The sequence below is a fragment of the Triticum urartu genome, chromosome 5 (genome assembly GCF_003073215.2).
Source record: "Triticum urartu cultivar G1812 chromosome 5, Tu2.1, whole genome shotgun sequence".
Taxonomy (NCBI): domain Eukaryota; kingdom Viridiplantae; phylum Streptophyta; class Magnoliopsida; order Poales; family Poaceae; genus Triticum; species Triticum urartu.
The window spans coordinates 618,278,414-618,305,021 of record NC_053026.1 but is presented as its reverse complement, the minus strand read 5'-3'; the positions used below and the strand labels follow the sequence as shown (position 1 = coordinate 618,305,021).

At 45.3% G+C, this 26,608-nt stretch overlaps 1 protein-coding gene and 1 pseudogene across 1 annotated transcript; one reads left to right on the top strand and one right to left on the bottom strand.

The window, feature by feature from the left end:
- Positions 1-4: 4 nt before the first annotated feature.
- LOC125507552 lies at positions 5-4,831 on the bottom strand (annotated as a pseudogene).
- Positions 4,832-18,919: 14,088 nt separating this feature from the next.
- LOC125511304 (cyclin-dependent kinase F-3) lies at positions 18,920-24,762 on the top strand. Its single transcript, XM_048676637.1, has 18 exons — positions 18,920-19,084; positions 20,159-20,467; positions 20,548-20,626; positions 20,800-20,868; positions 20,944-21,033; positions 21,397-21,535; positions 21,622-21,724; positions 21,796-21,848; positions 22,139-22,205; positions 22,294-22,402; positions 22,477-22,542; positions 22,831-22,899; positions 22,978-23,038; positions 23,134-23,229; positions 23,596-23,630; positions 23,719-23,764; positions 24,091-24,178; positions 24,298-24,762. The coding sequence occupies exons 2-18, from the start codon at positions 20,460-20,462 to the stop codon at positions 24,437-24,439; spliced, it is 1,320 nt and encodes a 439-aa protein (XP_048532594.1). The 5' UTR covers positions 18,920-19,084; positions 20,159-20,459; the 3' UTR covers positions 24,440-24,762.
- The last annotated feature ends 1,846 nt before the right edge of the window (positions 24,763-26,608 follow it).

Genomic DNA, 26,608 nt, shown 5'->3' with positions numbered 1-26,608 from the left:
CCCCGCCCTGCCGGGCACCGTCAGCCACGGATGCGGCCTAGAACTGCTGCCGCCCCTGCCCTGCCGTGCGCCGACGACCATGGACCAGCCGCGCGAGTAGGAGGACGCCACGGCGGCCGCACATGGATGCGGCCGAGAAATGCTACCGCCCCTGAACTGCAGCCGCGCCTGCCGTGCACCCCTGTCCTGGGCATGATGCTGCTGCCGCTGGGGCGTGCTGCTGCTCGCCTCTCCGATCCGCCGGTGCCTGCGTGCGTCCTGGGCTGCTCGTGTCGCCTCGCGACCGCTGTTGGATCCGAGGGAGCCGCCGGTTGCGCGCGTCCGGGGGAGCGCCCGAGCAGCTCGCGTTCGAGCTGACGGCTGCGTGCGCGCACGAGGGAGCAGCTACCCAGTGCAGCGGCATCAGCTAGCAACCTCTGAATTCAGTGATGCGGAATTTTGGACGCAACTACATGTATATATTGTTCATGAAAGCTTTCATTTGAAAGCTCATATGGTCAACTTTGTTCTTAAATTTGAAAGCTCATATGGTCAACTTTGGAGGCAACTACATGTATATACTGTTGATGTTACATGTAAACAAATTATGGCAAGCAGCACAAGTTTCTTTGTTTGTAAATTAAGCAGTCTGGTAGATTTGGAAAGGAGGAACAGGGTACTGAACTTTTATATATCAGCATAAGGTACATCCCAATTAAGTTTTTCTGTTCTAAACAGGGTAATGAACTTGATAATTTTGCCTTTCTGTTCTGCATGATCCATCTAATCATAGTTACAAAGCATGGGAAGCCATCTCCCATCTTACACGTCCTCTGAATCTCAAAAACATGCACTGAACTTTTTCACATTTGCTCTGCTGCTCCCAATTTGCAATTGATTTCAGGCAATCTGAACTTTTTCACATTTGCTCTGCTGCTCCCAATTTGCAATTGATTTCAGGCAATCAAAAATGGAGTGGAGGGGAGTAGATTTGTCACAGAAATACGACTGCTAGAACAGAATAATCTCTCCCTCTCTCTCAGTATACATGCACATATACACAAGCAAGCAAATAAAACTTAAACTGAGCGTACTAATATCACGTTCAGAGGTGAAACTGAGGAACCTTAGAGGTTTAGAATGTACTAAAAGACTGTAAGATTTTGATAAATTGCCTTTTTTTACAATTGACAGGGGGCCAAGGAGCAAGGTGTGCACAGAGTACGTGACATACTGACTTTTTTTCGAGTCAGAAGTACGTGACATACAAACTAAAAATCAGAAGTATAAGACTAGCATAGTTTTGAACTCTGTGCTGGCAGATCTTTTTTACCTGATGCGTGATCATTATGTGAAGTACGCCAATAATAACGACAACATCAGGCCATTTGAGAGTCGGGGTGGAACTTCCCTGGAGTTATTCTCGCTTAAATCTTACTACAGCCTTTTATTCACATTTCCTATTGTGTAGTTGGTGACAATAAGGAATTGTTATTCACTTGAGAAAATAAAGATTAAATCGATGATGTTCTCAGAAGTAAAATGACTGCTCTCGGAAGTAAAATGACTTTCTGAGCTAGGTAGTGACTTTCTGAGAACCAATAGAGAAATCTGTAAACCATTCCCATGTCTATCATAATGATCTTTGTATTTTTCTTTGTATATTAAACTACAGAATATTATTCTGCATTATTTTCAACCGTTACTTTTTATCTATTTGCCTTATGGATGTTTGGTTATCTCTCAAAAAGAGGCCCAACAATCTCTTTTGGGGACTTCTTATCACCACATATATGATCTTATTGAACTAGATCGAGAACTACAGTCCCCAAAGGGTCATATATGCTTGATGTGCCTGAGCATATGGTGTATCTATAACACCATTCATTTTGAACCACTGAAATAGTAAAAGTTGTTTGATTGGTAAATTGATTTTCAGCTTTCTAAACAAATTTTTTGGAGCACAAGATTTCTAAACACATTTTTATAGATCAGATTTACATTTGGTCAGCACTAAAGCTCTCCAAAGATCTTCATATTTTGCAAACAAAACTCCAAAATCGAGAGGAGATATGCATCCATTGTATGAGTAGCCTCTGCAACCAGCCAACTGAACGATGTGGCAGCTCACGTGAACACTGTGGTTAATATCGTAGGCAGACTGTTCGGTGCCCCCTAAAGTGCCAACTCCTTCAGGTCCATATTGCCCATTAAAGTCGGACACAACAGAGCAAATATCTTCCTAGCCTTTCTACTTTGGTGCAGGTGCAGCATCTAATAGGAATTTATCTCTACCAGTTTCATCGGCAAAATTGTTGGTCTTCATGGATAAGTAGATCTGATTCTTCTAATGAAGCATTTCATAGCCTAAATTCAGTGTCATGCTTGAAGCCATCACAATCTGAACCAGTTTCTGACTAATTATAATCATCCTATCAGCAGAGCTCTCCTTACAAACTTTCTTTTTATCTGAAGACAAGGGATCATCAAGAGAATAATTGTATTTCCTAGCTCTAGCACCCCTCTACTGATTTCTTTGATTCGTTCTTGTCAGTACCACCCCGATGGTGTTTCCCCCTGGAATGCCTTAAACTTATATGGGAGTGCGAAGATGAATGGTGAGAATTTTTATCTCTAAAATGTTTTGATTCATCTTCTCTATATTTCTGCGTTGCAAGAGGAATAATCAGTGTCACACTCCATGACACCAGATGCCTAGATTTCTTGTGATTGCTCATTGTCAATATCCAACATTTCATCTTCAGATACAGATGAACCCTTTTTACAGACATTTCATCTTGCGATTACCCATTGTCAATATACAGATGAACGGCAACAACATAAGTATCTGCATTCTTATCTTCCATTGTGTCATTTACAAACCTTTCATCTTTACAACCTCTATCAGATCTTTTTTATGGGCGTCAGCGCTACGCATCCGTCACTGCATGTTCGATGGGTCATCTATAAGATCTTTTTTTGTCATCCTGCACCTCCGATTGTAAGATTAAGAAGACTTTTGGAAGGTTTGGCGTTACCTAATGTTATTTTTGTTTCTCAAATATTTTTGTCGTTGGTCTGTCCCTACTTCTACAACTCTGAAATTTTAGTTAGATGCCACGGTTGTCAAAAGCATTCAAACTGCATCCTTTAATATTTTCAGTGAAGATTATTCATAGCCCCCACAGTTATGTGTCCTTCGTTATGGACGATCTTTTTTGCAGGGACGTTATGGATGATCTTCAAGGGTATGTATGTTGACAAAATTATTGTTTATCCCCGTTGCAACGCACGGGCATGTTTCCTAGTGCTATTCAAAGGGTCAATATGCTTGAAATGGAAGGGATTGGACCGTGCAAACTGGTTGCGGATCCTGTCATTCATGGAGTTTATGTATGTCTGGTAGACAGCCATACAATTCTTCGCAAGAGGGGAGGCGTAATAGATTGGAATCTTATGGAGCTCTGGGTGGTTGGACCAATACTCATCTAGGATAAGCAGCAGCTCCTGTGCTCTACCAAGAGCAAATGCCGGGATAAGAACACGGCCCCCTTGAGAAACAGTGTTGTGGCATCAGTGAAGCGCTTCTCTCTGACATGGCAGGGTTGGTGTCGCTGCACACCGTAAGTTGACTCGATAATGCAAATATCAGGGGAGAACTGGGGGATCTCAGCAGCTTTCAGGTGCCTGTCTTCTTCACGGGAGTAGTCACCAGTGTAAAGAATGCGAACGCCAGCAATATCCACCATGAACATGGCAGCTCCAAGTACATGGCCTGCAGTATAGCACCAGAAGCGTATGCCATTAACTTGCAACGTCTGGTGGAAGTCTATGACCTGCATGATAAGTACTTATATGTTAGGAGTGTGCATCCTCCTGTGATAAATTAACATATCTTAATCCTCACAAGCAGAATCCTGTATTAGCTGTATAACATGGGGTTCTTAAATTTAACCAATGGTCCATTTGACATGGTTTCTTAATCCTCACAAGCAGAATCCTGTATCATAATCAGTTTTTAATCCTCATAAGCAGGATCATGGTATTTGGAAAGAAATGGCCATATAACATGGGGTTGTTAAATTTAACCAATGGTCCATTTGACATATAAATTTGTTGACTATGCAGAAGAATCAATGATAAGAAAAACTTAGCGTGTCTAGGTGCTAGGCGATAGCAGCATAACGGGAAGAAGGAAGGACAGGCGGGGATCAAGAAAGGGCGAGATTTGTTGGTTGGTTACTGCGTGATGAGGAGGACGTCGACGGCGGCGGGGTCGATCTCGTCGAAGAAGGGCAGCGACGCCATGCCGAGGTACGCCGGGTGGATGCCGCAGTCGAACTGGAGAGCACGGAGTGGGTCAGATTCCCCGGACAGGCGGGAGCAGAGGAGCGGACAAGGGGAAGCTAGGGTTTCGGGGATGCTTACTAGGACTGTGCGCCCCTTGAAGCTCAGGTGGACGCAGGAGCGGCCCACCTCGCTGCCGCCGCCGAGCGGCGTGATCAGCATCCCGTCGCCCTCCCGCCCGCCCGACGCCGCCGGCGCCGGCGATGTCATCGGGGGTCGTCGGGGAAATGTGAGAGAGGAGAAGCTGCGCTTGTCCTGTGACCCGGCCGTGGGCTGGATGGATATCGGCTGCCGTTGCCTCACAGCCCGGGCACGTTCCTCCAGGGCCTTGACTGGCTCTGCGCTTTAGGCGCTCGGATGGGCCGGCCCACGAGCGCGCTTGCTCGCTCGGGAAAAAAACAACGCTCGCTACTGCTGAGTTCGGCCGCTCGCTGGCAGCCCGGTTTTTTTCTGTTCCCTTTTTTTTGCTGTTAATCCGGTAGGAAAAAACTGCCACTTTTTTCATTTCTTACGAAATAAAAATGCAATATCAAAAATGGTTTACAGACTTAAAGAAATAGGTTCATCCATTTGAAAAACAAATCTCTAAAAAAAGGTTCATCGATTTTTTCGAAAATGTTCATCGATTTTGAAAAAAAGTTCATAAAAAAATCATCGAGTTTGGAAAAAAGTTCGTTGAGTTTGGAAAAAGTTCATCCCATTTGAAAAATACTTCATAAACTTGAAAAATCTGGAATACAAAAGAAAGAAAATCCGTATAAAAAAGAATATAAAGAGAAATAATCACGCATTTAGTAAAATGATAAAAAAGAAAAAAAAACCTGAATAAAACCGTGCCAGAAATGTCCAGGGAACTGGGAAAAACCCGGCTTTGGAAGCTTCTAGGAGCTTTCCAAAATCGGTGGCCTCCACGACTTAAGAAACAATAAATGAATGGAAACTATTCAGCAATCACTGGTTGATCGATGGCGTTGTGCTTGCAGTCGTTCGCTCTAGAGGAATACATCGCTAGTTCGATCTCCCGCAGCCGCACCTTTTTATTGAGCTTCAAACAGGAAAAAAGGGAGATACATGGCCGGCCCAGCTATCGCGGCTGCAGGTGCCGGTTTGCACCGTAACGTAGTAGCTCTTGGTGGTCCTCTCAAAAAAAAGGTCTTGGCGATCCGTCCACCGAACCAGCACTTGAGTCACCGCCATCCCGCCGCGAGGATGAGTCTGGGTGTCGAGTGCCTCACCCGGTTCAGGTCTGTATGCTGCTTCTGTGGAGAGTTCATCCACAACTTGCTCGGTTCGAGGAAGGGTGCGGCCAACTTGCGAGACGTGGAACACCGGGTGGATTGTGCTCGTCGCCGGCACCAACAGCTTGTTACGTGATGATGACCTGGAACTTTTTTCATAAATTTGTGAGCTTTTTTGAATCGGCAAACATTTCTTGAAATTCATGACCGCTCATTTGAATTCACGAACATTATTTATTTTAGTGATAATTTAAAAAAAGGAACATTTTTAAATACATGAATGTTTTATAAGTTTCTGAATATTTTAAAAAAAACAGGATTTTTAAAAATAGAAAATGAAAAGGATAAAGCAAAAAAAAGGAGTGCCTCCCCGTGCATGGGCCGGCCCAAAAGGGCGTGTGGTTGTGTGTTTCATGGCTTTTCATCGCCTTGGTCCATCATAATAGGAGCTCCTAGGGAGGTCCTAATCAGCGCGTTATGCGCCGGCTACCGTAGTGGCGCCGCGCGAGCTCCGTTGGCCAGCCCAGCAACGATAGTTGTGCTCATTCCTCGTCGACTGCTCGATCGATGGATTTCATATTTGACCGATTGACAGCTTACCACTGAACCGTTGACTGATTGATGGATCACAAAAAAAATTGAAAAACTTCTTTTAAATGAAAAAAACAATATTGTTTTTTCCAAAAATATCGAGAAAAATTCTTCAATTTTTTTAAAAAAGGTTCATGGGTTTTTAAAAAGTTCAGAAAAAATAAAAAATTCAATGATTTTAAATATAAGTTCATCGATATTGAGAAAAAATGATCAATTTTGAAAATAAGTTTATCCTCTCATAAAAAGTTCACAAAATTTTAAAAAGTTCATGGATTTGAAAAAGGTTTGATTATTTTGGAAAATGTTTATCAATTTTGAAAACATGTTCATGGATTTGCAAAAAATAATCATAGGTTTAAAAAATAATCAATTCTTCTAAAAAATCCATGAATTTGAAAATTGTTGATAAATTTGAGAAACAAATCATGAAATTTTGAAGAAAAAAAAGTTTATCAATTGAAGAAAAAAGATCATCATTTTCAAAAATATTTCACGAATTTAAAAAAAGTTCGGGCATTTAAGAAAAAAGGAACAATAAAAAACTAATACCCGTTTTGGAGAACATCCAGCGAACCGGAAAAAACATGTTTGGGATCGACGGTGGTGCAGTCCGAGAACAAGGACAATTAGGTGGTGCCGCACAGGCCCGAGGAGGTGGTGCAGTCTGATAACAAGGGCAAGGAGGTGGTGCCGCACACGGCCGAGGAGGTGGTGTAGTCCGAGAACAAGGGCAAGGAGGTGGTGCAGTCCGAGAACAAGGGCAATGAGGTGGTGCCGCACACGGCCGAGGAGGTGGTTCAGTCCGATAACAAGGGCAAGAAGGTGGTGCCCCACACGGCCGAGGAGGTGGTGTAGTCCGAGAACAAGGGCAAGGAGGTGGTGCAGTCCGAGAACAAGGGCAATGAGGTGGTGCAATCCGAGAACAAGGGCAATGAGGTGGTGCCGCACACGGCCGAGGAGGTGGTGCAGTCTGATAACAAGGGCAAGGAGGTGGTGCAGTCCAAAAACAAGGGCAAGGAAGTGGTGCACTCCGAGAACAAGGGCAAGGAGTGAAGGAAATATGCCCTAGAGGCAATAATAAAGTTATTATTTATTTCCTTATAATCATGATAAATGTTTATTATTCATGCTAGAATTGTATTAACCGGAAACATAATACACGTGTGAATACATAGACAAACAAAGTGTCACTAGTATGCCTCACTTGACTAGCTCGTTAATCAAAGATGGTTATGTTTCCTAACCATGAACAATGAGTTGTTATTTGATTAACGGGATCACATCATTAGGTGAATGATCTGATTGACATGACCCATTCCATTAGCTTAGCACCCGATCGTTTAGTATGTTGCTACTGCTTTCTTCATGACTTATACATGTTCCTATGACTATGAGATTATGCAACTCCCGTTTACCGGAGGAACACTTTGTGTGCTACCAAACGTCACAACATAACTGAGTGATTATAAAGGAGCTCTACAGGTGTCTCCAAAGGTAGATGTTGGGTTGGCGTATTTCGAGATTAGGATTTGTCACTCCGATTGTGGGAGAGGTATCTCTGGGCCCTCTCGGTAATGCACATCACTTAAAGCCTTGCAAGCATTGCAACTAAATGAGTTAGTTGCGGGATGATGTATTACAGAACGAGTAAAGAGAATTACCGGCAACGAGATTGAACTAGGTATTGGAATACCGACGATCGAATCTCGGGCAAGTAACATACCGATGACAAAGGGAACAACGTATGTTGTTAATGCGGTCTGACCGATAAAGATCTTCGTAGAATATGTAGGAGCCAATATGGGCATCCAGGTCCCGCTATTGATTATTGACCGGAGACATGCCTCGGTCATGTCTGCATTGTTCTCGAACCCGTAGGGTCCGCACGCTTAAGGTTACGATGACAGTTATATTATGAGTTTATGCATTTTGATGTACCGAAGTTTGTTCGGAGTCCCAGATGTGATCACGGACATGACGAGGAGTCTCGAAATGGTCGAGACATAAAGATTGATATATTGGAAGCCTATGTTTGGATACCGGAAGTGTTCCGGGTGAAATCGGGATTTTACCGAGTACCGGGAGGTTACCGGAACCCCCGGGGAGCTAAATGGGCCATGATGGGCCTTAGTGAAAAAGAGAAGAGGCAGCCTTACATGGGCCGCACGCCCCTCCCCTCCCTTGGCCCGAATAGGACAAGGAGAGGGGGCCGGCCCCTCTCTCTCTTTTCCCCCCTCCGCGAATCCTATTCCAACTAGAGGGAGTAGGACTCTCCTGGCGCGCCCTCCTTGGCCGGCCGCCTCCCCCCCCCCTCTAGTCCTTTATATACTGAGGCAGAGGCACCCCAGAGACACACAAGTTGATCCACGTGATCTATTCCTTAGCCGTGTGCGGCGCCCCCTGCCACCATAGTCCTCGATAATATTGTAGCGGTGCTTAGGCGAAGCCCTGCAGCAGTAGTGCATCAAGATCGTCACCACGCCATCGTGCTGACGGAACTCTTCCCCGACACTTTGCTGGATCGGAGTCCGGGGATCGTCATCGAGCTGAACGTGTGCTAAAACTCGGAGGTGCCGTAGTTTCGGTGCTTGATCGGTCGGGCCGTGAAGACGTACGACTACATCAACCAAACGCTTCCGTTGTCGATCTACTAGGTATGTAGATCACACTCCCCCCACGCTCGTTGCTATGCGTCACATGATCTTGCGTGTGCGTAGGAAATTTTTTGAAATTACTACGTTCCCCAACAGTGGCATCCGAGCCTAGGTTTTATATGTTGATGTTATATGCACGAGTAGAACACAAGTGAGTTGTGGGCGATATAAGTCATACTGCTTACCAGCATGTCATACTTTGGTTCGGCGGTATTGGTGGATGAAGCGGCCCGGACCGACATTACGCGTACGCTTACGCGAGACCGGTTCTCCCGACGTGCTTTGCACAAAGGTGGCTAGCGGGTGACAGTTTCTCCAACTTTAGTTGAACCGAGTGTGGCTACGCCCGGTCCTTGCGAAGGTTAAAACAGCACCAACTTGACAAACTATCGTTGTGGTTTTGATGCGTAGGTAAGATTGGTTCTTGCTTAAGCCCATAGCAGCCACGTAAAACTTGCAACAACAAAGTAGAGGACGTCTAACTTGTTTTTGCAGGGCATGTTGTGATGTGATATGGTCAAAACGTGATGAGATCTAAGTTGTTGTATGAGATGATCATGTTTTGTTGAAGTTATCGGCAACTGGCAAAAGCCTTATGGTTGTCTCTTTATTGCATAAGATGCAAGCGCCAAATAATTGCTTTACTTTATCGCTATGCGATAGCAATAGTTGCAAGAGCAATAGTTGGCGAGACGACCGTGTGACGACACATTGATATAGATCAAGATGATGGAGATCATGGTGTCATGCCGCTGACGATAGAGATCATGACAGTACTTTGGAGATGGAGATCAAAGGCCGCAAGATGATGATGGCCATATCATGTCACATATTTTGATTGCATATGATGTTTATCTTTTATACATCTTATTTTGCTTAGTTTGACGGTAGCATTTTAAGATGATCTCTCACTAATTATCAAGAAGTGTTCTCCCTGAGTATGCACCGTTGCGAAAGTTCTTCGTGCTGAGACACCACGTGATGATCGGGTGTGATAGGCTCTACGTTCAAATACAACGGGTGCAAAACAGTTGCACACGCGGAATACTCAGGTTATACTTGACGAGCCAAGCATATACAGATATGGCCTCGGAACACGGAGACCGAAAGGTCGAGCGTGAATCATATAGTAGATATGATCAACATAGTGATGTTCACCAATGAAACTACTCCATCTCACGTGATGATCGGACATGGTTTAGTTGATTAGGATCACGTGATCACTTAGAGGATTAGAGGGATGTCTATCTAAGTGGGAGTTCTTAAGTAATATGATTAAATTGAACTTAAATTTATCATAAACTTAGTCCTGGTAGTATTTTGCAAATTATGTTGTAGATCAATAGCTCGCGTTGTTGTTTCCCTGTGTTTATTTTGATATGTTCCTAGAGAAAATTGTGTTGAAAGATGTTAGTAGCAATGATGCGGATTGGATCCGTGATATGAGGTTTATCCTCATTGCTGCACAGAAGAATTATGTCCTTGATGCACCGCTAGGTGACGGACCTATTGCAGGAGCAGATGTAGACGTTATGAACGTTTGGCTAGCTCAATATGATGACTACTTGATAGTTTAGTGCACCATGCTTAATGGCTTAGAATCGGGACTTCAAAGACGTTTTGAACGTCATGGAGCATATGAGATGTTCCAGGAGTTGAAGTTAATATTTCAAGCAAATACCCGAGTTGGGAGATATGAAGTCTCCAACAAGTTCTATAGCTAAAAGATGAAGGAGAATTGCTCAACTAGTGAGCATATGCTCAGATTATCTGAGTACTACAATCGCTTGAATCAAGTGAGAGTTAATCTTCCAGATAAGATAGTGATTGACAGAATTCTCTAGTCACCATCACCAAGTTAGTAGAACTTCATGATGAACTATGATATGCAAGGGATAACGGAAACGATTCCCAAGCTCTTCGTAATACGGAAATTGACGAAGATAGAAATCGAGAAAAACATCGAGTGTTGATGGTAGACAAGACCACTAGTTTCAAGAAAAGGGCAGAGGGAAGAAGGGGAACTTCAAGAAGAACAGCAAGCAAGTTGCTGCTCAAGTGAAGAAGCCCAAGTCTGGTCCTAAGCCTGAGACTAAGTGTTTCTACTGCAAAGGGACTGGTCACTGGAAGCGGAACTACCCCAAGTGATTGGCAGATAAGAAGGATGGCAAAGTAAATATAAGTATATTTGATATACATGTTATTGATGTGTACTTTACTAGTGTTTATAGCAACCCCTTAGTATTTGATACTAGTTCAGTTGCTAAGATTAGTAACTCGAAACGGGAGTTGCAGAATAAACAGAGACTAGTTAAGGGTGAAGTGACGATGTGTGTTGGAAGTGGTTCCAAGATTGATGTGATCATCATCGCACACTCCCTATACTTTCGGGATTAGTGTTGAACCTGAATAAGTGTTATTTGGTGTTTGCGTTAAGCATGAATATGATTTGATCATGTTTATTGTAATACGGTTATTCATTTAAGTAAGAGAATAAATTGTTGTTCTGTTTACATGAATAAAACCTTATATGGTTACACACCCAATGAAAATAGTTCGTTGGATCTCGATCGTAGTGATACACATAATCATAATATTGAAACCAAAAGATGCAAAGTTAATAATGATAGTGCAACTTATTTGTGGCACTACCGTTTAGGTCATATTGGTGTAAAGCGCATGAAGAAACTCCATGTTGATGGGCTTTTGGAATCACTTGATTATGAATCAGTTGATGCTTGCGAACCATGCCTCATGGGCAAGATGACTAAGACTCTGTTCTTCGGAACAATGGAGCGAGCAACAGATTTGTTGGAAATCATACATACTGATGTATGTGGTCCGATAAATATTGAGGCTCGCGACAAGTATCATTATTTTCTGATCTTCACAGATGATTTGAGTAGATATGAGCATATCTACTTGATGAAACATAAGTCTGAAACATTTGAAAAGTTCAAAGAATTTCAGAGTGAAGTGAAAAATCATCGTAACAAGAAAATAAAGTTTCTACGATCTGATCGTAGAGAAGAGTATTTGAGTTACGAGTTTGGCCTTCAGTTTAAAACAATGTGAAATAGTTTCACTACTCACGCCACCAGGAACACCACAATGTAATGGTGTGTCCGAACGTCATAACCGTACTTTATTAGATATGGTGCGATCTATGATGTCTCTTACCGATCTACCACTATCATTTTGGGGTTATGCATTAGAGACAGCTGCATTCACGTTAAAAGGGCACCATCTAAATCTGTTGAGACGACACCGTATGAACTATGGTTTGGCAAGAAACCAAAGTTGTCGTTTCTTAAAGTTTGGGGTTGTGATGCTTATATGAAAAAGTTTCATCCTAATAAGCTCAAACCCAAATCGGAGAAATATGTCTTCATAGGATACCCAAAGGAGACTGTTGGGTACACCTTCTATCACAAATCCGAAGGCAAGACTTTTGTTGCTAAATTCGGAGTTTTTCTAGAGAACGAGTTTCTCTCGAAAGAAGTGAGTGGGAGGAAAGTAGAACTTGATGAGGTAACTGTACCTGCTCCCTTATTGGAAAGTAGTTCATCACAGAAATCTGTTCCTGTGACTACTACACCAATTAGTGAGGAAGCTAATGATGATGATCATGTAACTTCAGATCAAGTTACTACCAAATCTCGTAGGTAAATCAGAGTGAGATCCGCACCAGAGTGGTACGGTAATCCTGTTCTGAAAGTCATGTTACTAGACCATGACGAACTTGCGAACTATGAGGAAGCGATGATGAGCCCAGATTCCGCGAAATGGTTTGAGGCCATGAAATCTGAGATATGATCCATGTATGAGAACAAAGTATGGACTTTGGTTGACTTGCCCGATGATCAGCAAGCCATAGAAAATAAATGGATCTTCAAGAGGAAGACGGACGCTGATAGTAGTGTTACTATCTACAAAGCTAGAATTGTCACAAAAGGTTTTCGACAAGTTCAAGGTGTTGACTACGATGAGAATTTCTCACTCGTATCTATGCTTAAGTCTGTCCAAATCATGTTAGCAATTGTCGCATTTTATGAAATCTGGCAAATGGATAAACAAAATTGCATTCCTTAATGGATTTACTAAAGAAGAGTTGTATACGATGCAACTAGAAGGTTTTGTCAATCCTAAAGGTGTTAACTAAATATGCAAGCTCCAGCAATCCATCTATGGACTGGTGCAAGCATCTCGGAGTTGGAATATACGCTTTGATGAGTTGATCAAAGCATATAGTTTTATACAGACTTGCGGTGAAGCCTGTATTTACAAGAAAGTGAGTGGGAGCACTACAGCATTTCTGATAAGTATATGTGAATGACATATTGTTGATTAGAAATAATGTAGAATTATTCTGCAAAGCATAAAGGAGAGTTTGAAAGGAATTTTTCAAAGAAAGACCTCGGTAAAGCTGCTTACATATTGAGCATCAAGATCTATAGAGATAGATTAAGACGCTTGATAAGTTTTTTCAATAAGTACATACCTTGACAAGATTTTGAAGTAGTTCAAAATGGAACAGTCAAAGAAAGAGTTCTTACCTGTGTTGCAAGGTGTGAAATTGAGTAAGACTCAAAGCCCGACCACGGCAGAAGATAGAAATAGAATGAAAGTCATTCCCTATGCCTCAGCCATAGGTTCTATAAAGTATGCCATGCCGTGTACCAGATCTATTGTATACCATACACTGCGTTAAGCAAGGGAGTACAATAGTGATCTAAGAGTAGATCACTGGACAGCGGTCAAAATTATCCTTAGTGGAATAAGGAAATATTTCTCAATTATGGAGGTGACAAAAAGGTTCGTCGTAAAAAGTTACGTCGATGCAAGTTTTGACACAGATCTGGATGACTCTAAGTCTCGATCTAGATACATATTGAAAGTGGGAGCAATAAGCTAGAGTAGCTCCGTGCAGAGCATTGTTGACATAGAAATTCGCAAAATACTTACGGATCTGAATGTGACAGACCCGTTGACTAAAATTATCTCACAAGCAAAACATGATCACACCTTAGTACTCTTTGGGTGTTAATCACATAGCGATGTGAACTAGATTACTGACTCTAGTAAACCCTTTAGGTATTGATCACATATCGATGTGAACTATGGGTGTTAATCACATGGTGATGCGAACTATTAATTGCTGTTAAATCGCATAGAGATGTGAACTAGATTATTGACTCTAGTGCATGTGGGAGACTGAAGGAAATATGCCCTAGAGGCAATAATAAAGTTATTATTTATTTCCTTATAATCATGATAAATGTTTATTATTCATGCTAGAATTGTATTAACCGGAAACATAATACACGTGTGAATACATAGACAAACAAAGTGTCACTAGTATGCCTCTACTTGACTAGCTCGTTAATCAAAGATGGTTATGTTTCCTAACCATGAACAATGAGTTGTTATTTGATTAACGGGATCACATCATTAAGAGAATGACCTGATTGACATGACCCATTCCATTAGCTTAGCACTCGATCGTTTAGTATGTTGCTATTGCTTTCTTCATGACTTATACATGTTCCTATAACTATGAGATTATGCAACTCCCGTTTACCGGAGGAACGCTTTGGGTACTACCAAACGTCACAACGTAACTGGGTGATTATAAAGGAGTACTACAGGTGTCTCCAAAGGTACATGTTGGGTTGGCGTATTTTGAGATTAGGTTTTGTCACTCCGATTGTCGGAGAGGTATCTCTGGGCCCTCTCGGTAATGCACATCACTTAAAGCCTTGCAAGCATTGCAACTAAATGAGTTAGTTGCGGGATGATGCATTACAGAACGAGTAAAGAGACTTACCGGCAACGAGATTGAACTAGGTATTGGAATACCGACGATCGAATCTCGGGTAAGTAACATACCGATGACAAAGGGAACAACGTATGTTGTTAATGCGGTCTGACCGATAAAGATCTTCGTAGAATATGTAGGAGCCAATATGGGCATCCAGGTCCCGCTATTGGTTATTGACCGGAGACATGCCTCGGTCATGTCTGCATTGTTCTCGAACCCGTAGGGTCCGCACGCTTAAGGTTACGATGACAGTTATATTATGAGTTTATGCATTTTGATGTACCGAAGTTTGTTCGGAGTCCCAGATGTGATCACGGACATGACGAGGAGTCTCGAAATGGCCGAGACATAAAGATTGATATATTGGAAGCCTATGTTTGGATACCGGAAGTGTTCCGGGTGAAATCGGGATTTTACCGAGTACCGGGAGGTAACCGGAACCCCCGGGAGCTAAATGGGCCTAATGGGCCTTAGTGGAAAAGAGAAGAGGCAGCCCTACATGGGCCGCGCGCCCCTCCCCTCCCTTGTCCGAATAGGACAAGGAGAGGGGGCCGGCCCCTCTCTCTCTCTTTCCCCACCTCGCGAATCCTATTCCAACTAGGATTGGGGGAGAATCCTACTCCCAGAGGGAGTAGGACTCCTCCTGGCGCGCCCTCTGATGGCCGGCCGGCCTCCCCCCCCTCTAGTCCTTTATATACTGAGGCAGAGGCACCCCAGAGACACACAAGTTGATCCACGTGATCTATTCCTTAGCCGTGTGTGGCGCCCCCTGCCACCATAGTCCTCGATAATATTGTAGCGGTGCTTAGGCGAAGCCCTGCAGCAGTAGTGCATCAACATCGTCACCACGCCGTCGTGCTGACGGAACTCTTCCCCGACACTTTGCTGGATCGGAGTCCGGGGATCGTCATCGAGCTGAACGTGTGCTAAAATTCGGAGGTGCCGTAGTTTCGGTGCTTGATCGGTCGGGCCGTGAAGACGTACGACTACATCAACCAAACGCTTCCGTTGTCGATCTACTAGGTATGTAGATCACACTCCCCCCACGCTCGTTGCTATGCGTCACATGATCTTGCGTGTGCGTAGGAATTTTTTTGAAATTACTACGTTCCCCAACAAGGAGGTGGTGCCGCACACGGCCGAGGAGGTGGTGTAGTCCGAGAACAAGGGCAAGGACGTGGTGCCGCACACGACCGAGGAGGTGCCGCCCAAGGATTTTTATTTTTTAACTATTTCCCCTCAGCCGGACTCAATTGGGTTAAGCATGCAATGCAGGCAAAAAGTTGCTACAACATCCAAACACGCTTCAAATGGCGGCACGGTGGCTGGCTGCCATCACTCTTGATGAAGATCATGTAGGGCGTGTTTGGTTGCCCGCATCGAGCCCAACCAGGCCCGCGCAGGATGAGTGTGGGCTATTTGGTTGCCTAGTTTTACTATTGGGCCTGCATAGCATGATGTTTAAAGCAGCTCTAGGCCTGCCTCGCTGGAAATGCACGAATCAGCAGTTCCTCCAGGGCCAGGCCCAAGCGGTGCACGTGGGCGCGTGCGGCTGCACGCGCGCGGCCACCCTCGAGAAGCCGTGTTGCTTCCGAAGCACCGACAGTTATTAGCCTCGCCGCCCCTCACCGCTCCCTCTCCCCACTCTTCCCCATTCTCTCAACTCTCACCGGCGGCGGTGGGTCGGAGCAGAGGAAGAAGACCACCAGACGCCATCAATGGCGGTAAGCACTTCTCTCTCTTCGACATGCACGCTAGATTCGATCCGTGGCGATAGATTCGATCCACGGCGGAGGGGAATGGGGAATAGAGGTAGATAAGCATAGGGGTAGTTCATACTAGTTCATAACAGTTCATACGAGTTCATACATGCAAGATCGGAATGCATAAGGTAGATTTCGGGATTGGAGGATAGGGGAATAGGGGGGAAGGGGGTACAGAACGGACACCGGCTGACCGCGGCGGTCGTCACCGGCGTGCGGAGCGGCTGGTCGAGCCGCTGGCCTTCATCTTCTTCTTCATCGCCGTGCGGGCCGGCGGGTCGTCCTCATCGTCCTTGGCGGAGTCGAGGTCGATCTGCCAGGTAGGACGGACTGGCTCCGGCGCCCTAGCTGGCATGTGCACCGCCTCTTCTTCCTCCTCCTTAGGCTCCCCACCGATGACCGCCGGCGGCGCGATAGCCGTCTCCCAGTACACTACGGCACGTCGGTCATTAGGAGCCCAGTAGGTCTTGTACTTGCACCACTTCTTCATTTGTTTAGGGTCGTCGGAGATGGCCTGATTCATGGCCCAGCGAATGATGTCAACTGCCATCGCGCCATTCGTTGGGTCAGGAATCAGAGTCTTCAGCTCTTCTTTAGTGGCCTTCATGAGCACGGCATTAGATTCGTTCTGCATGTCCGGCATGGAGCCAAAGTTCGAGCACACCTCCATGGTGTTCTCGAACTTGGTCCGGTCACCAGCCGTCCACTCGAGGAAGAAGGCCCTCCAGCCAATACCCCAAGGGAAGGGGTTGGCGTTGATGCTGGAGCTAGAGCTCATGGCGATGGGGAGGAAGACGGTTGACAGTGAGAGAAGAGAGGGGGTGGGTAAATAGTGGTGGGCAGGGTGAGTAAATATAGGGGGGGTGGAGAGGAGGAGAAGAGTGACAGTCATGGCGTTTTAACGACAAGCTCTTGAATTAGCCATGAACTCTGTGCAATGCCTGACTCCATGACTTGTGTGCACATCGAGGACACGGAGGTGCTCCCGGCCGTTGACAGCAATGGCAAGCAGCCCCTTCACCCAATGCCCGACGAGGTTGAGCTGCCGCCCACCGCCGAGGAAGACCCGAAGACGTCTGAGGGTGGCGACGACGAGGGCATGGAGGAGCCCCCCGACAACATGCGGCGCAACTACGGCCACTACCATCAGGAGGATGGCCCAACTCACTTCTGCAAGGTCATCCTTGCACCGAACCTTGAGTGCATCCCCATGCCCCTGGACTTCACCAAGCACTTCGTCGCGGTGCTGACGGAGTTCAAGCTCAGGAACAACACCGGCTGCTCCTGGAAGGTGACGGTCAAGCTGATGAACGGCAGGGTGACCCTGGATCAGGGTTGGGCCACCTACGCAGCCGTTCATCAGATCAAGATCGTCTACACGGTGACTTTCAAGCTCCTCACTCCCGACACCCTCAAGGTCATCATCTTCGACGACGATGGCATTGAGGTCGTCAACAAGTGCGGGAAGCACAATGACGCCTTCGCCGCCAAGGAGTAGGGCCGGGCCACCTCTTTGGAGCATACTATCGAATTATGCTAGTTGATGGTTTATGCATTGAACTGTTATATCTGCGGTATTGCTTATATCTGAATTATGCTAGTTGATGCTCTGTTTATAGTCTGTTGTGCTTATGATGTGTGCTGCCGAAGTATGGTGGTAACCTCACCAACTAGCCAAAGAGGTTACCACACATCAGGCTTTGCATATAACCAAATACCATGCCTTGGGTTTGTGGACTAACATGCAGGCAACCAAACACCAGGCAGTGTGGTTTAGCTGCCTGCAGGTAAAAGGGCATGCAGGCAACCAAACAACATGCATATGATGCATTTGAGGCTGCATTTGCATAGGCAGACTGAGTAGAGAAGTGTATGCGATGCAGGAAGTGTTGCACACGGCAACCAAATACGCCCATACTGCCCTACCTTGGCCATCTGCGTGCTTGGAGGAAACACACATGGCAAGCATGGTGCATGCACACCTCCCAGAAGACGCGTCTATGTACCTTTAAACGGACGGATCAACCCAAGAATACTACGCACATCAGCGAAAAAGATAGAAAAAATACAACAACTGGATCCCATTCCGTGGAATTCGAATCAAACCAAATCAAATCCAGCCCCCATGAAAACCCCCCACGGATCGCGCGTGCATTCACTCCCGCAAGGCCGTAATAAACAAGAGGCCGCGTAAACCACGGGTCGTCAAGCGCACGACGGCACGGGACGACATTTTCAAACCCGCTCGCTCGCTCGCTGCCCTTTTCCCCTTGGGCGTCCACGGCTGGCCGGTTGGTGCACCTAGCGGGCGGCAGCGCGGCCGGGCGCACGGGCCCCACCGTGAAAATGACCCTCTTACCCCCGGCGCGCTTATCCGCTCGGCCCGCCCCCCGCCACGAGCCCCGCCGGCTCCGCCCGTGATTCCCCGCGCCACGGGAGGGCAAAACCGTCATTGCCCGCGCCTCGCCCCCGGCTCGCACTGCCGCGTCGCGATATCTTCTCCTCTCCCTTTTTTCCCCTCCTTTTTTTGCCCAGCTCGCCTCGCCCCTCGTTGCGTTTCCCCACCTCGCCAAGTTTATCGTCCCTCCCTCCCTTCCTTCCCTCCCAAGCCTCGCCCGCCCGCCCGCGATCCCCACACGGGAGGCTCCCTCCGCCGCGGCCCCCCCGTAAATGCTGCCGCCGATCATGGTGAATTCCCCTCCACTCCGTCCTCCCCCCTCCCGTCTTCCTCCGTGATTTACGAGGCCCCCGCCGGGCAGCGCGGGCGCCGTTCCTTCGTCCCAAATCGTCCGAGGCGAATTGAGTTTGCGGCTGCTGCGGGGGGATTGCGCGGATTTTTCCAGGGGTTTCCGCTGCGATTCCTCTCCGTCGAGGCGGCCTAGTGTGGGTTGCGTTTCGGTTTGATTAATTTCTGCCGCTGTTTCCAGCTCAGATCGGTTTCTCGGCCGAGTTGGGGATTTGTTTTACTTCTGGTTGCAATCCTCGAGGTGGCGTGAGGAATTGGAGAATGTGGCGTCCGCGCCACAGCTTTTCGGTTGTGATCCCGCGGCGTTCAGTCGCTGTGATCTACGGGTTTGTTAGAGTTTGCCTCGTTCGACGTTGCCTCCGCCTAGCCCTTCGGTTTGGGGATTTCGTTGCGATTCAACTGATTCCGCCGCAAATTGCGGAGGGGCCAACATCTCTCCCCGTCCGCATCGTCCTTCCGCAGCCCTGCCTGTTTTAAATGCGTTGGTTGGTACCTAATTTGTGGCCTTCTCCTCGAACCTTCCAGAGTAGATCTCTGGGCCTGCGCGCCAGAATGACTGTTCATGGCGCGTCGATTCGTAGTACCCTTCGCGCGGAAGTCATCTCCGCCATTATTTTGTTTTGATTGAGTGCCTAGTTTGATTTGTTTCTCGAGGATCCGTTTCGCTTTTGTCTGATAGTGGCCACTGTTCCATCCTTTATTTTGCTGCGTCCATCACGTGTTTCTTTGTTACGACTTCAGTTGGTTGGGAAATGGTTAGTCGCTTCTGTCAAGTCTGTTGGTGATTGATGATATCTAACACAGAAACTCTGTTTGGCTCCAAAAAGGATAAACAGACTTTTTCCACGGCATGGTACAGGCTATTATTTGTGTGCTAGATTTACTTTCTTGGCTAGTTGGCTGCATCTGCTCATACATGGCCGTATGGCTAAATTGCTCGCTAATGGATGTGCAATGCTGTCTACAGTCTTGACAGTCAGATACTGAGACAAAATTTCTTTTACTACCTCTTGCAGATTTTTCGATGAACATGCTGGGGGGATCTGAAGATGGCTTCAGCGTGTCCACGCCGATGCATTGGATGATGCGTTGCTGAGTTTTACTGAAGCCGCAACAAGCATGTCAGTTGTGCAAATAATGATGCATAACCATTCATGCTCTGACACCCCCGTTTGGACCTTTCTTCTTCTTATGCAACCCTGTACTAGCGAACCTACTACCGTCATGAGCTTCAAAGGTGGTCCGGGTTCTACAGTCCTCGGTTTTGTTACTGTTCAGTGATTCCTGCCGAAGCCTCTGTCAGTGAAGTTAACGACCATGGAAAGGTGAGCTGTAATTATTTTTGCCCATTGTGTATTTTCTGGCTCATGAACTAGTTTCTGATGAGGCTTCATAATTTTTGCAGGTATAAAGTAATAAGGGAGATTGGTGATGGGACTTGTGGAAACGTTTTTAGGGCTTACAATATAGAAACAAATGAAATTGTAAGTGCAAACTTCTCAAAACACTCTGTTCTCTTACTCTCTTGTAACTTCTATGCTTCCACTGTATCATATTAGCCTTATTTTTCTGCTGTTTACCTAACCTGTATCTCTTATGCTGCTTCTAGCTATCAGAGATTAGCAATTTTATTATATATATTTTTTAATACATTCAGGTTGCTGTTAAAAAAATGAAGAGAAAGTTTTACCACTGGGAAGAGTGCATTAGTCTGCGAGAAGTAAAGGTAATAATATTCTTCAGTAGTCAGTGTATCGGTGTATTTTGCATTTTGTCTTAATGGAGAACCATCCTTGTGCAGGCCCTCCAGAAACTAAACCACCCTAACATTGTGCAATTGAAGGAGGTGACGATGGAAAATCATGAGTTGTTCTTCATTTTTGAACACATGGTACGTATTAAGTTATTCTTCACAACGGTTTTACTGTTTAACTTGCCGAAGAACAATATTAATAACAATCCCTACCTGCGCTCTGGTATGTTCTTGTGGATTTTTGTAACAACCATTGTTGGCTACATGTATCGCAGGGATAATCACTAGTCTTGTAGTGCATATGCTAGTTGGCATTCACCAATATTTCTGACACTAGTCTGAATTTGATCATTAACGTCACTGTATTTACTTGGGTTAACTTTCCTTAATTTGTATGTGAGAAATTCATCTTATGTCGGCTGGGGCCTTTTGAGTTTTTAAACTTCCTTTCCTCTCTTGGACTTCTGTGCTACTCAAATGTAACTGATTTCTTCCTTCCAGGACTGTAATTTATACGATGTTATAAGAGAAAGGAGTGCTCCTTTCTCTGAAGAAGAGATACGGAAGTTTATGCTCCAAATACTGCAAGGCCTTGTGTACATGCATAATAATGGATATTTTCATCGTGACCTGAAACCTGGTAATTTGGTGGACTAAATTCTGTTTGAATGATGCTGCCTCTATACCAGTAAAATGACTAATCTAAGGGGAATTCTGTTCTTTCAGAAAATCTTCTGGTGACAAACGGTATTGTTAAAATTGCTGACTTTGGGTTGGCAAGAGAAGTATGCTCCAGTCCTCCTTACACAGATTATGTCTCTACCAGATGGTGAGTTTCTGTATGAAAAGGCCATGTTACTCTATTGGGTATGGGCCTAAACCTCACTTGTTATTTTCAAGGTACCGGGCTCCAGAGGTGCTGCTACAAGCTTCAGCCTACACACCTTCTATAGGTGATGATTCTGTCATTGGTTTAAGTTTATGCAAAAAAGGATTCCGTTTGCATTGTAAATTATTTTCAATTAATTTTTGCTTACTCCTTATATTTTTTATTTGATCTTGTTTTCTAATTGTGTAACACATAGTAAATTCCATCTAACACGAGAAATAAATGACACCTTTTCATATTTCTGCATATGAAATCATTTGTTTGTTTAATCTTGTTGTGTCAGTATAGCTTCCCCATATGAGCCTTTATGCCTGAATGATATTGTCATTAATAAATAAATGTGCTCTTTCACAGACATGTGGGCCATTGGTGCAATTCTGGCTGAGCTTTTTACACTGTCTCCACTTTTCCCTGGTGAAACGTATGTATTGATCTCTACTTTTCATAGCATAAATCTAGACGAGATTACTTGTATCGCTCTACCTTTCTAATATTTTATTTTATCATAGTGAGACAGATCAGCTATACAAGATATGCGCTGTGCTTGGGACCCCAGATCACTCCCTCTGGCCAGAGGGAATGAACCTGCCTCGTTCAAGTAGCTTCCAGTTTTTTCAGGTGAAAATGAGTTGTGTCTACATTCATTGGATGAAATGCTTTTGTGGTACTAATACTTATCATCTGTTCCAAAGATTCCGCCAAGAAATCTGTGGGAGCTTATTCCTAATGCTTCCCTGGAAGCTTTAGACCTGATCAAGGTACGGCAAAGAACCACTGTTTTTTTTTTTCTGGTCTTGGAGCAAAGTTGTCCCTTGCGCGTGTAAAATTGTAGATGCCCCAGTTGATGTCCGTTCATTCTACTTACACCTGGCGTATAAGTATCAGTACTAAGGCTTATGTCATGATGTTTCTCTGTAATCTATAACATAGATTGTGATAGCTATGAGTTTGAATGCTGTGAATAATCCAGCTTCTGTCCTTGATGTTATTTATGTGGTAATAATTTTCCTCATTAACCTGCTACTCTTTTCTCATCATTTTAATAGCAACTTTGCTCTTGGGATCCACGAAGAAGGCCAACTGCTGAGCAAGCACTACAACATCCATTCTTTAATGTAATAATTTCCACATTGAGTTGTCTACGGGTACTTTGCTTTGCTTTTCTCTGTACCTTAGACTTTTGAGTGGTCTAGGTGCGCAAGTGGGTACCAAGACCTCTCCATGATGCTTCCTACCCAAAGATGAATGAGCCTAGTGAGTTGGCTAATCAAAATTCGTTTGCTAGGAAGTTAATACGAAAATCTAATACATTATGGTTTTTCTGATCGAGCTCCCACTTCCTTTTGTAGGAGCAACACCAAGGTTGGAACTGGACCTTTGGTGTTTTGGTAAAGAATCTGATGACCTTGATCTAACTCTCAGCCTAAAGCCAAGCTCTGTATCAGGTGAATTCCTTGGGTTATTATCTTGTGTGTACCATTGTTCGTAAACAGTAATCGATCATTGAACCTGTACATGGAACTTGGAAGGAATACCTTAACCTGCACTTCTGTAGTGTTGCTCTTGGGTGTTAATAGTTGAAACCGTATTAGCTGGAAACAAGTGTGATATACTACTAGTCAGAACATGATGATTACTGGCTTCAGAGTTTCTGTACAGCAAAACGGGATAAGATATTAAGCAAATTGATGTTGAAACAGCTTAAATGCATTCATGCGACAGATTTTTCTTTTCAAAGTAAAAAATATACACATGTGCTTAATGTGTTGTTTCCTCTGACTTATGTTCTATATTGTTTCCCTTTCTTGTAGATCTTGGTAAGCATGTTCCAGAACATAGAGAAGAGGTGAGAGTTACTCTTTGTGACATGGGAGTTAGATATTCGAGTGAAAAATCTAGTGTTTAAGCTAAACTTTTCTTGTCCTAACATGCAGGAAAATCTTCTATACCCAGGTTATGGGAATCCTCCTGTACAGCCAGGTACATTGTTTTCCGCTGTTATTAAATCTTGATTTGGAACTGTTCTCTATCTATTGCGTACAAATATATGCATAGCGTACCACAACCAAGTGCATCATCATCTATCGGATATTTGTGAACCACTTCACACGGATAAAAATGAAGCGGAATTTCAGATTCAGTAACTAATCTGTTTGAATTCCTGTTATAAGAAACCACCAAAGTCATATATACTTGAATAGACTAAACTTTCCTGAAATGTTTAGATGCTTTGTAATCATTGCTATGATACAATCAATCATGGTTCTGTGCTGCTCAGACGTGGGTTGTTTGTTTTGTGAAAACAGGGCTGTGGCCACTCATGTCATCATCGCATCGCCCCTTGGGGGAAGCCCCGGCCATGCCATCCTGGCAACAGGCGTACATGGTTGACAGGTAAGCAGCTCACATATCTAAATCCCCAAATGCCTACTGCGAACTCTCCCAAAACCAGACCAGATTCCATGCCCACTCCACTCATGATTGGTTCCTTTGTTGTTTGGTGCTTTACTCAGCCAAGGCGCCACGCTGCCAGCTGCCGGAGGAGGAGGAGGATTCCCGGGCTCTTCTCCGTTCGGGCTGTTCCCTCTACAGCCGAACCTCATGGAGAAGCGGTCGCTGGCGCCGGCGCCCATCCGGCAGGTCAATTTCTTCTGACCGACGACTGAATAATGATGATCCCTCCCGGGTTTGACAAGAGCAGCAGATCGTCATTACCATGATCCAGCGTGGGTTGGGTGCGTGGAGTTATTTTTTATACGAGTGCTAGACTCGGACAATAAGCCGCCGTGGCGAGGCGTCGACAGCAAGCAGCAGCAGACCAAACAAAAAAATGTACATACATATTCGTGGTAGGTTGACAGTTCCTCATCGTGTCTGAGATTCTGTTACTCTGTACATACAAACAGTTTTGTACGAACGACCGTGGTTTTTCTCGATATATATTTATAATATCGACGAGTGAGTGAGTGATGGCCACACATGTGATTGTTTGATTACTGCATTTGGTGTCTCTATTTATGATGATATCTTGCTGCATCTTCTCTTGTGATTTTTTTTATGGCCTTAATTGCGTGGTCGTGGTGGCGTACGCACTGCTTGGGCTGGAATGCAGTGGAAGCACGGATTTAAGGCAAGGAACTGCATTGAAGTGAAGTGACGACGTACACTATTACTAGCTTGTCGTACGAGGGGAGGGGGTGTAGCCGTGGAGGGCGTGGGCGCCTGCCGGCCGGACGTGACGACGGTGGAAAGAAAGGAGAGAGCAGAGGAGTAAAGGTCGGTTCTGACACCCATGTAACCTCAAGGAGCAGGGCCGGAGGTTGCGTGGCGGTGTCGTTGCTTTCTTTCTTGGCCCGCGCTGCACTGCTCCTGCTCGTGTGGGCTCCCATCCCATCGCAGTTCACAACACTACTTTGGTACGAAATGTTGTATACATACAGAGTGCTTAAGTAGTGAGTTCAAGTTCGAAAGTGCTATTCTGAGCCCGAGCTCAGATGCTCCTGTTATCTGAGTCGTTCTTTACCTTCAAGATTCGCACATTGTAATGTCTTTCACAGTGTATTTTCATCAGTATCTGATGCTTTTTCACAGTACAGGGCCCACCCACCTACCGCATCTATTGTGACGCGCGTTATATACCGTCAAGGTGGCACAGACGGGCCCTGCCGGCCTGTGCCTCGGCTCAGACGTTACGGCCCAAACGGCCGTCATCTCACCCCACCTCATTTCCAAGTTCTCCTCTTTCTAGTAACTGACATAGTCCGAGAAAGAAAAGAGCGTGTCGAAAAAAGAAGAAAGAAAAGAGAGAGGAAGCGAAGCTGTTTCCTAGCTGGCCTTGTCCGGCCTGAATTGACCTGACCTGGCCATCCAAGGTCACACCGGTATGGAAGCCAGCCGCTCCTGCAGTAAAGCTAGGGCTGCTGTCGCTGCCACCATTGATGCCGATGAGCCCGTGTCCCTGGCGACCTACTAAACTCGGCAGTGAATGTCACTGACACGGGCGTAAAGCTAGAACCAGCGATCGCCACCATTCCTCTTCTGTTTTTCCCAGCCAACAAAACAAGATTTTATTGATTTCTCCTCCGGGTGCGACTGGTATACTACGTAGTACTATGTTCTCCAGCAAAAAAGAAAAAGGGTAGGAAAATAGAACGTGCAGTTGGGTATAGCGGGGCGGGCCGGTAGTGACCGTACTGCCAAGCAAACTCTCGCGGGAAAGAAACGAGATACTAGTCCTCCTAGTGGCCGGTACGACGACGACCATCATCATCATCATCTCTTTGGTGTCTGTCCGTTACACATGATGGACCCTGCTCACCCTGCCTCTCGTCTCTGGCCGGCTAAGGGCATGTGGTCAACACGGAAGGCTGACTGCTACTACCCGTGCCAATCAATCCCCACACCCATATCCCGCCCGCCCTCATGTCGCTATGTAGCATATCTATTGCTGCGTTCCGTGACACTGCCCGTTTGGTATCTCGTGCGTGACCAAGCCATCTTCCCTTCACTAAGAGGGAAGACAAAAAGTTTCAAAAAAAAAAAGAGGAAAAAGAACTCATACAATATTCCCGAACCCGAAGCAGTATATTCCGATTAATTAGTCAATGAAAATGTGTACAAAAGCTCAGAAAAATACGATACAATGCGCAAGTGGTCTGAGAATGTTGTACAGCAGTACCTACACTTTATGCCTAATAACGAAACAAACAAAATAAAAATCTAAATTTACGTACGACCGGGCTAGGGCGCCCAACGCGTGCCAGCGAGTGGCGTCGAGTGTGAGTGAAGCTCGCTCGCTCGCTCCACTCGGCGTGTTGCCACCTG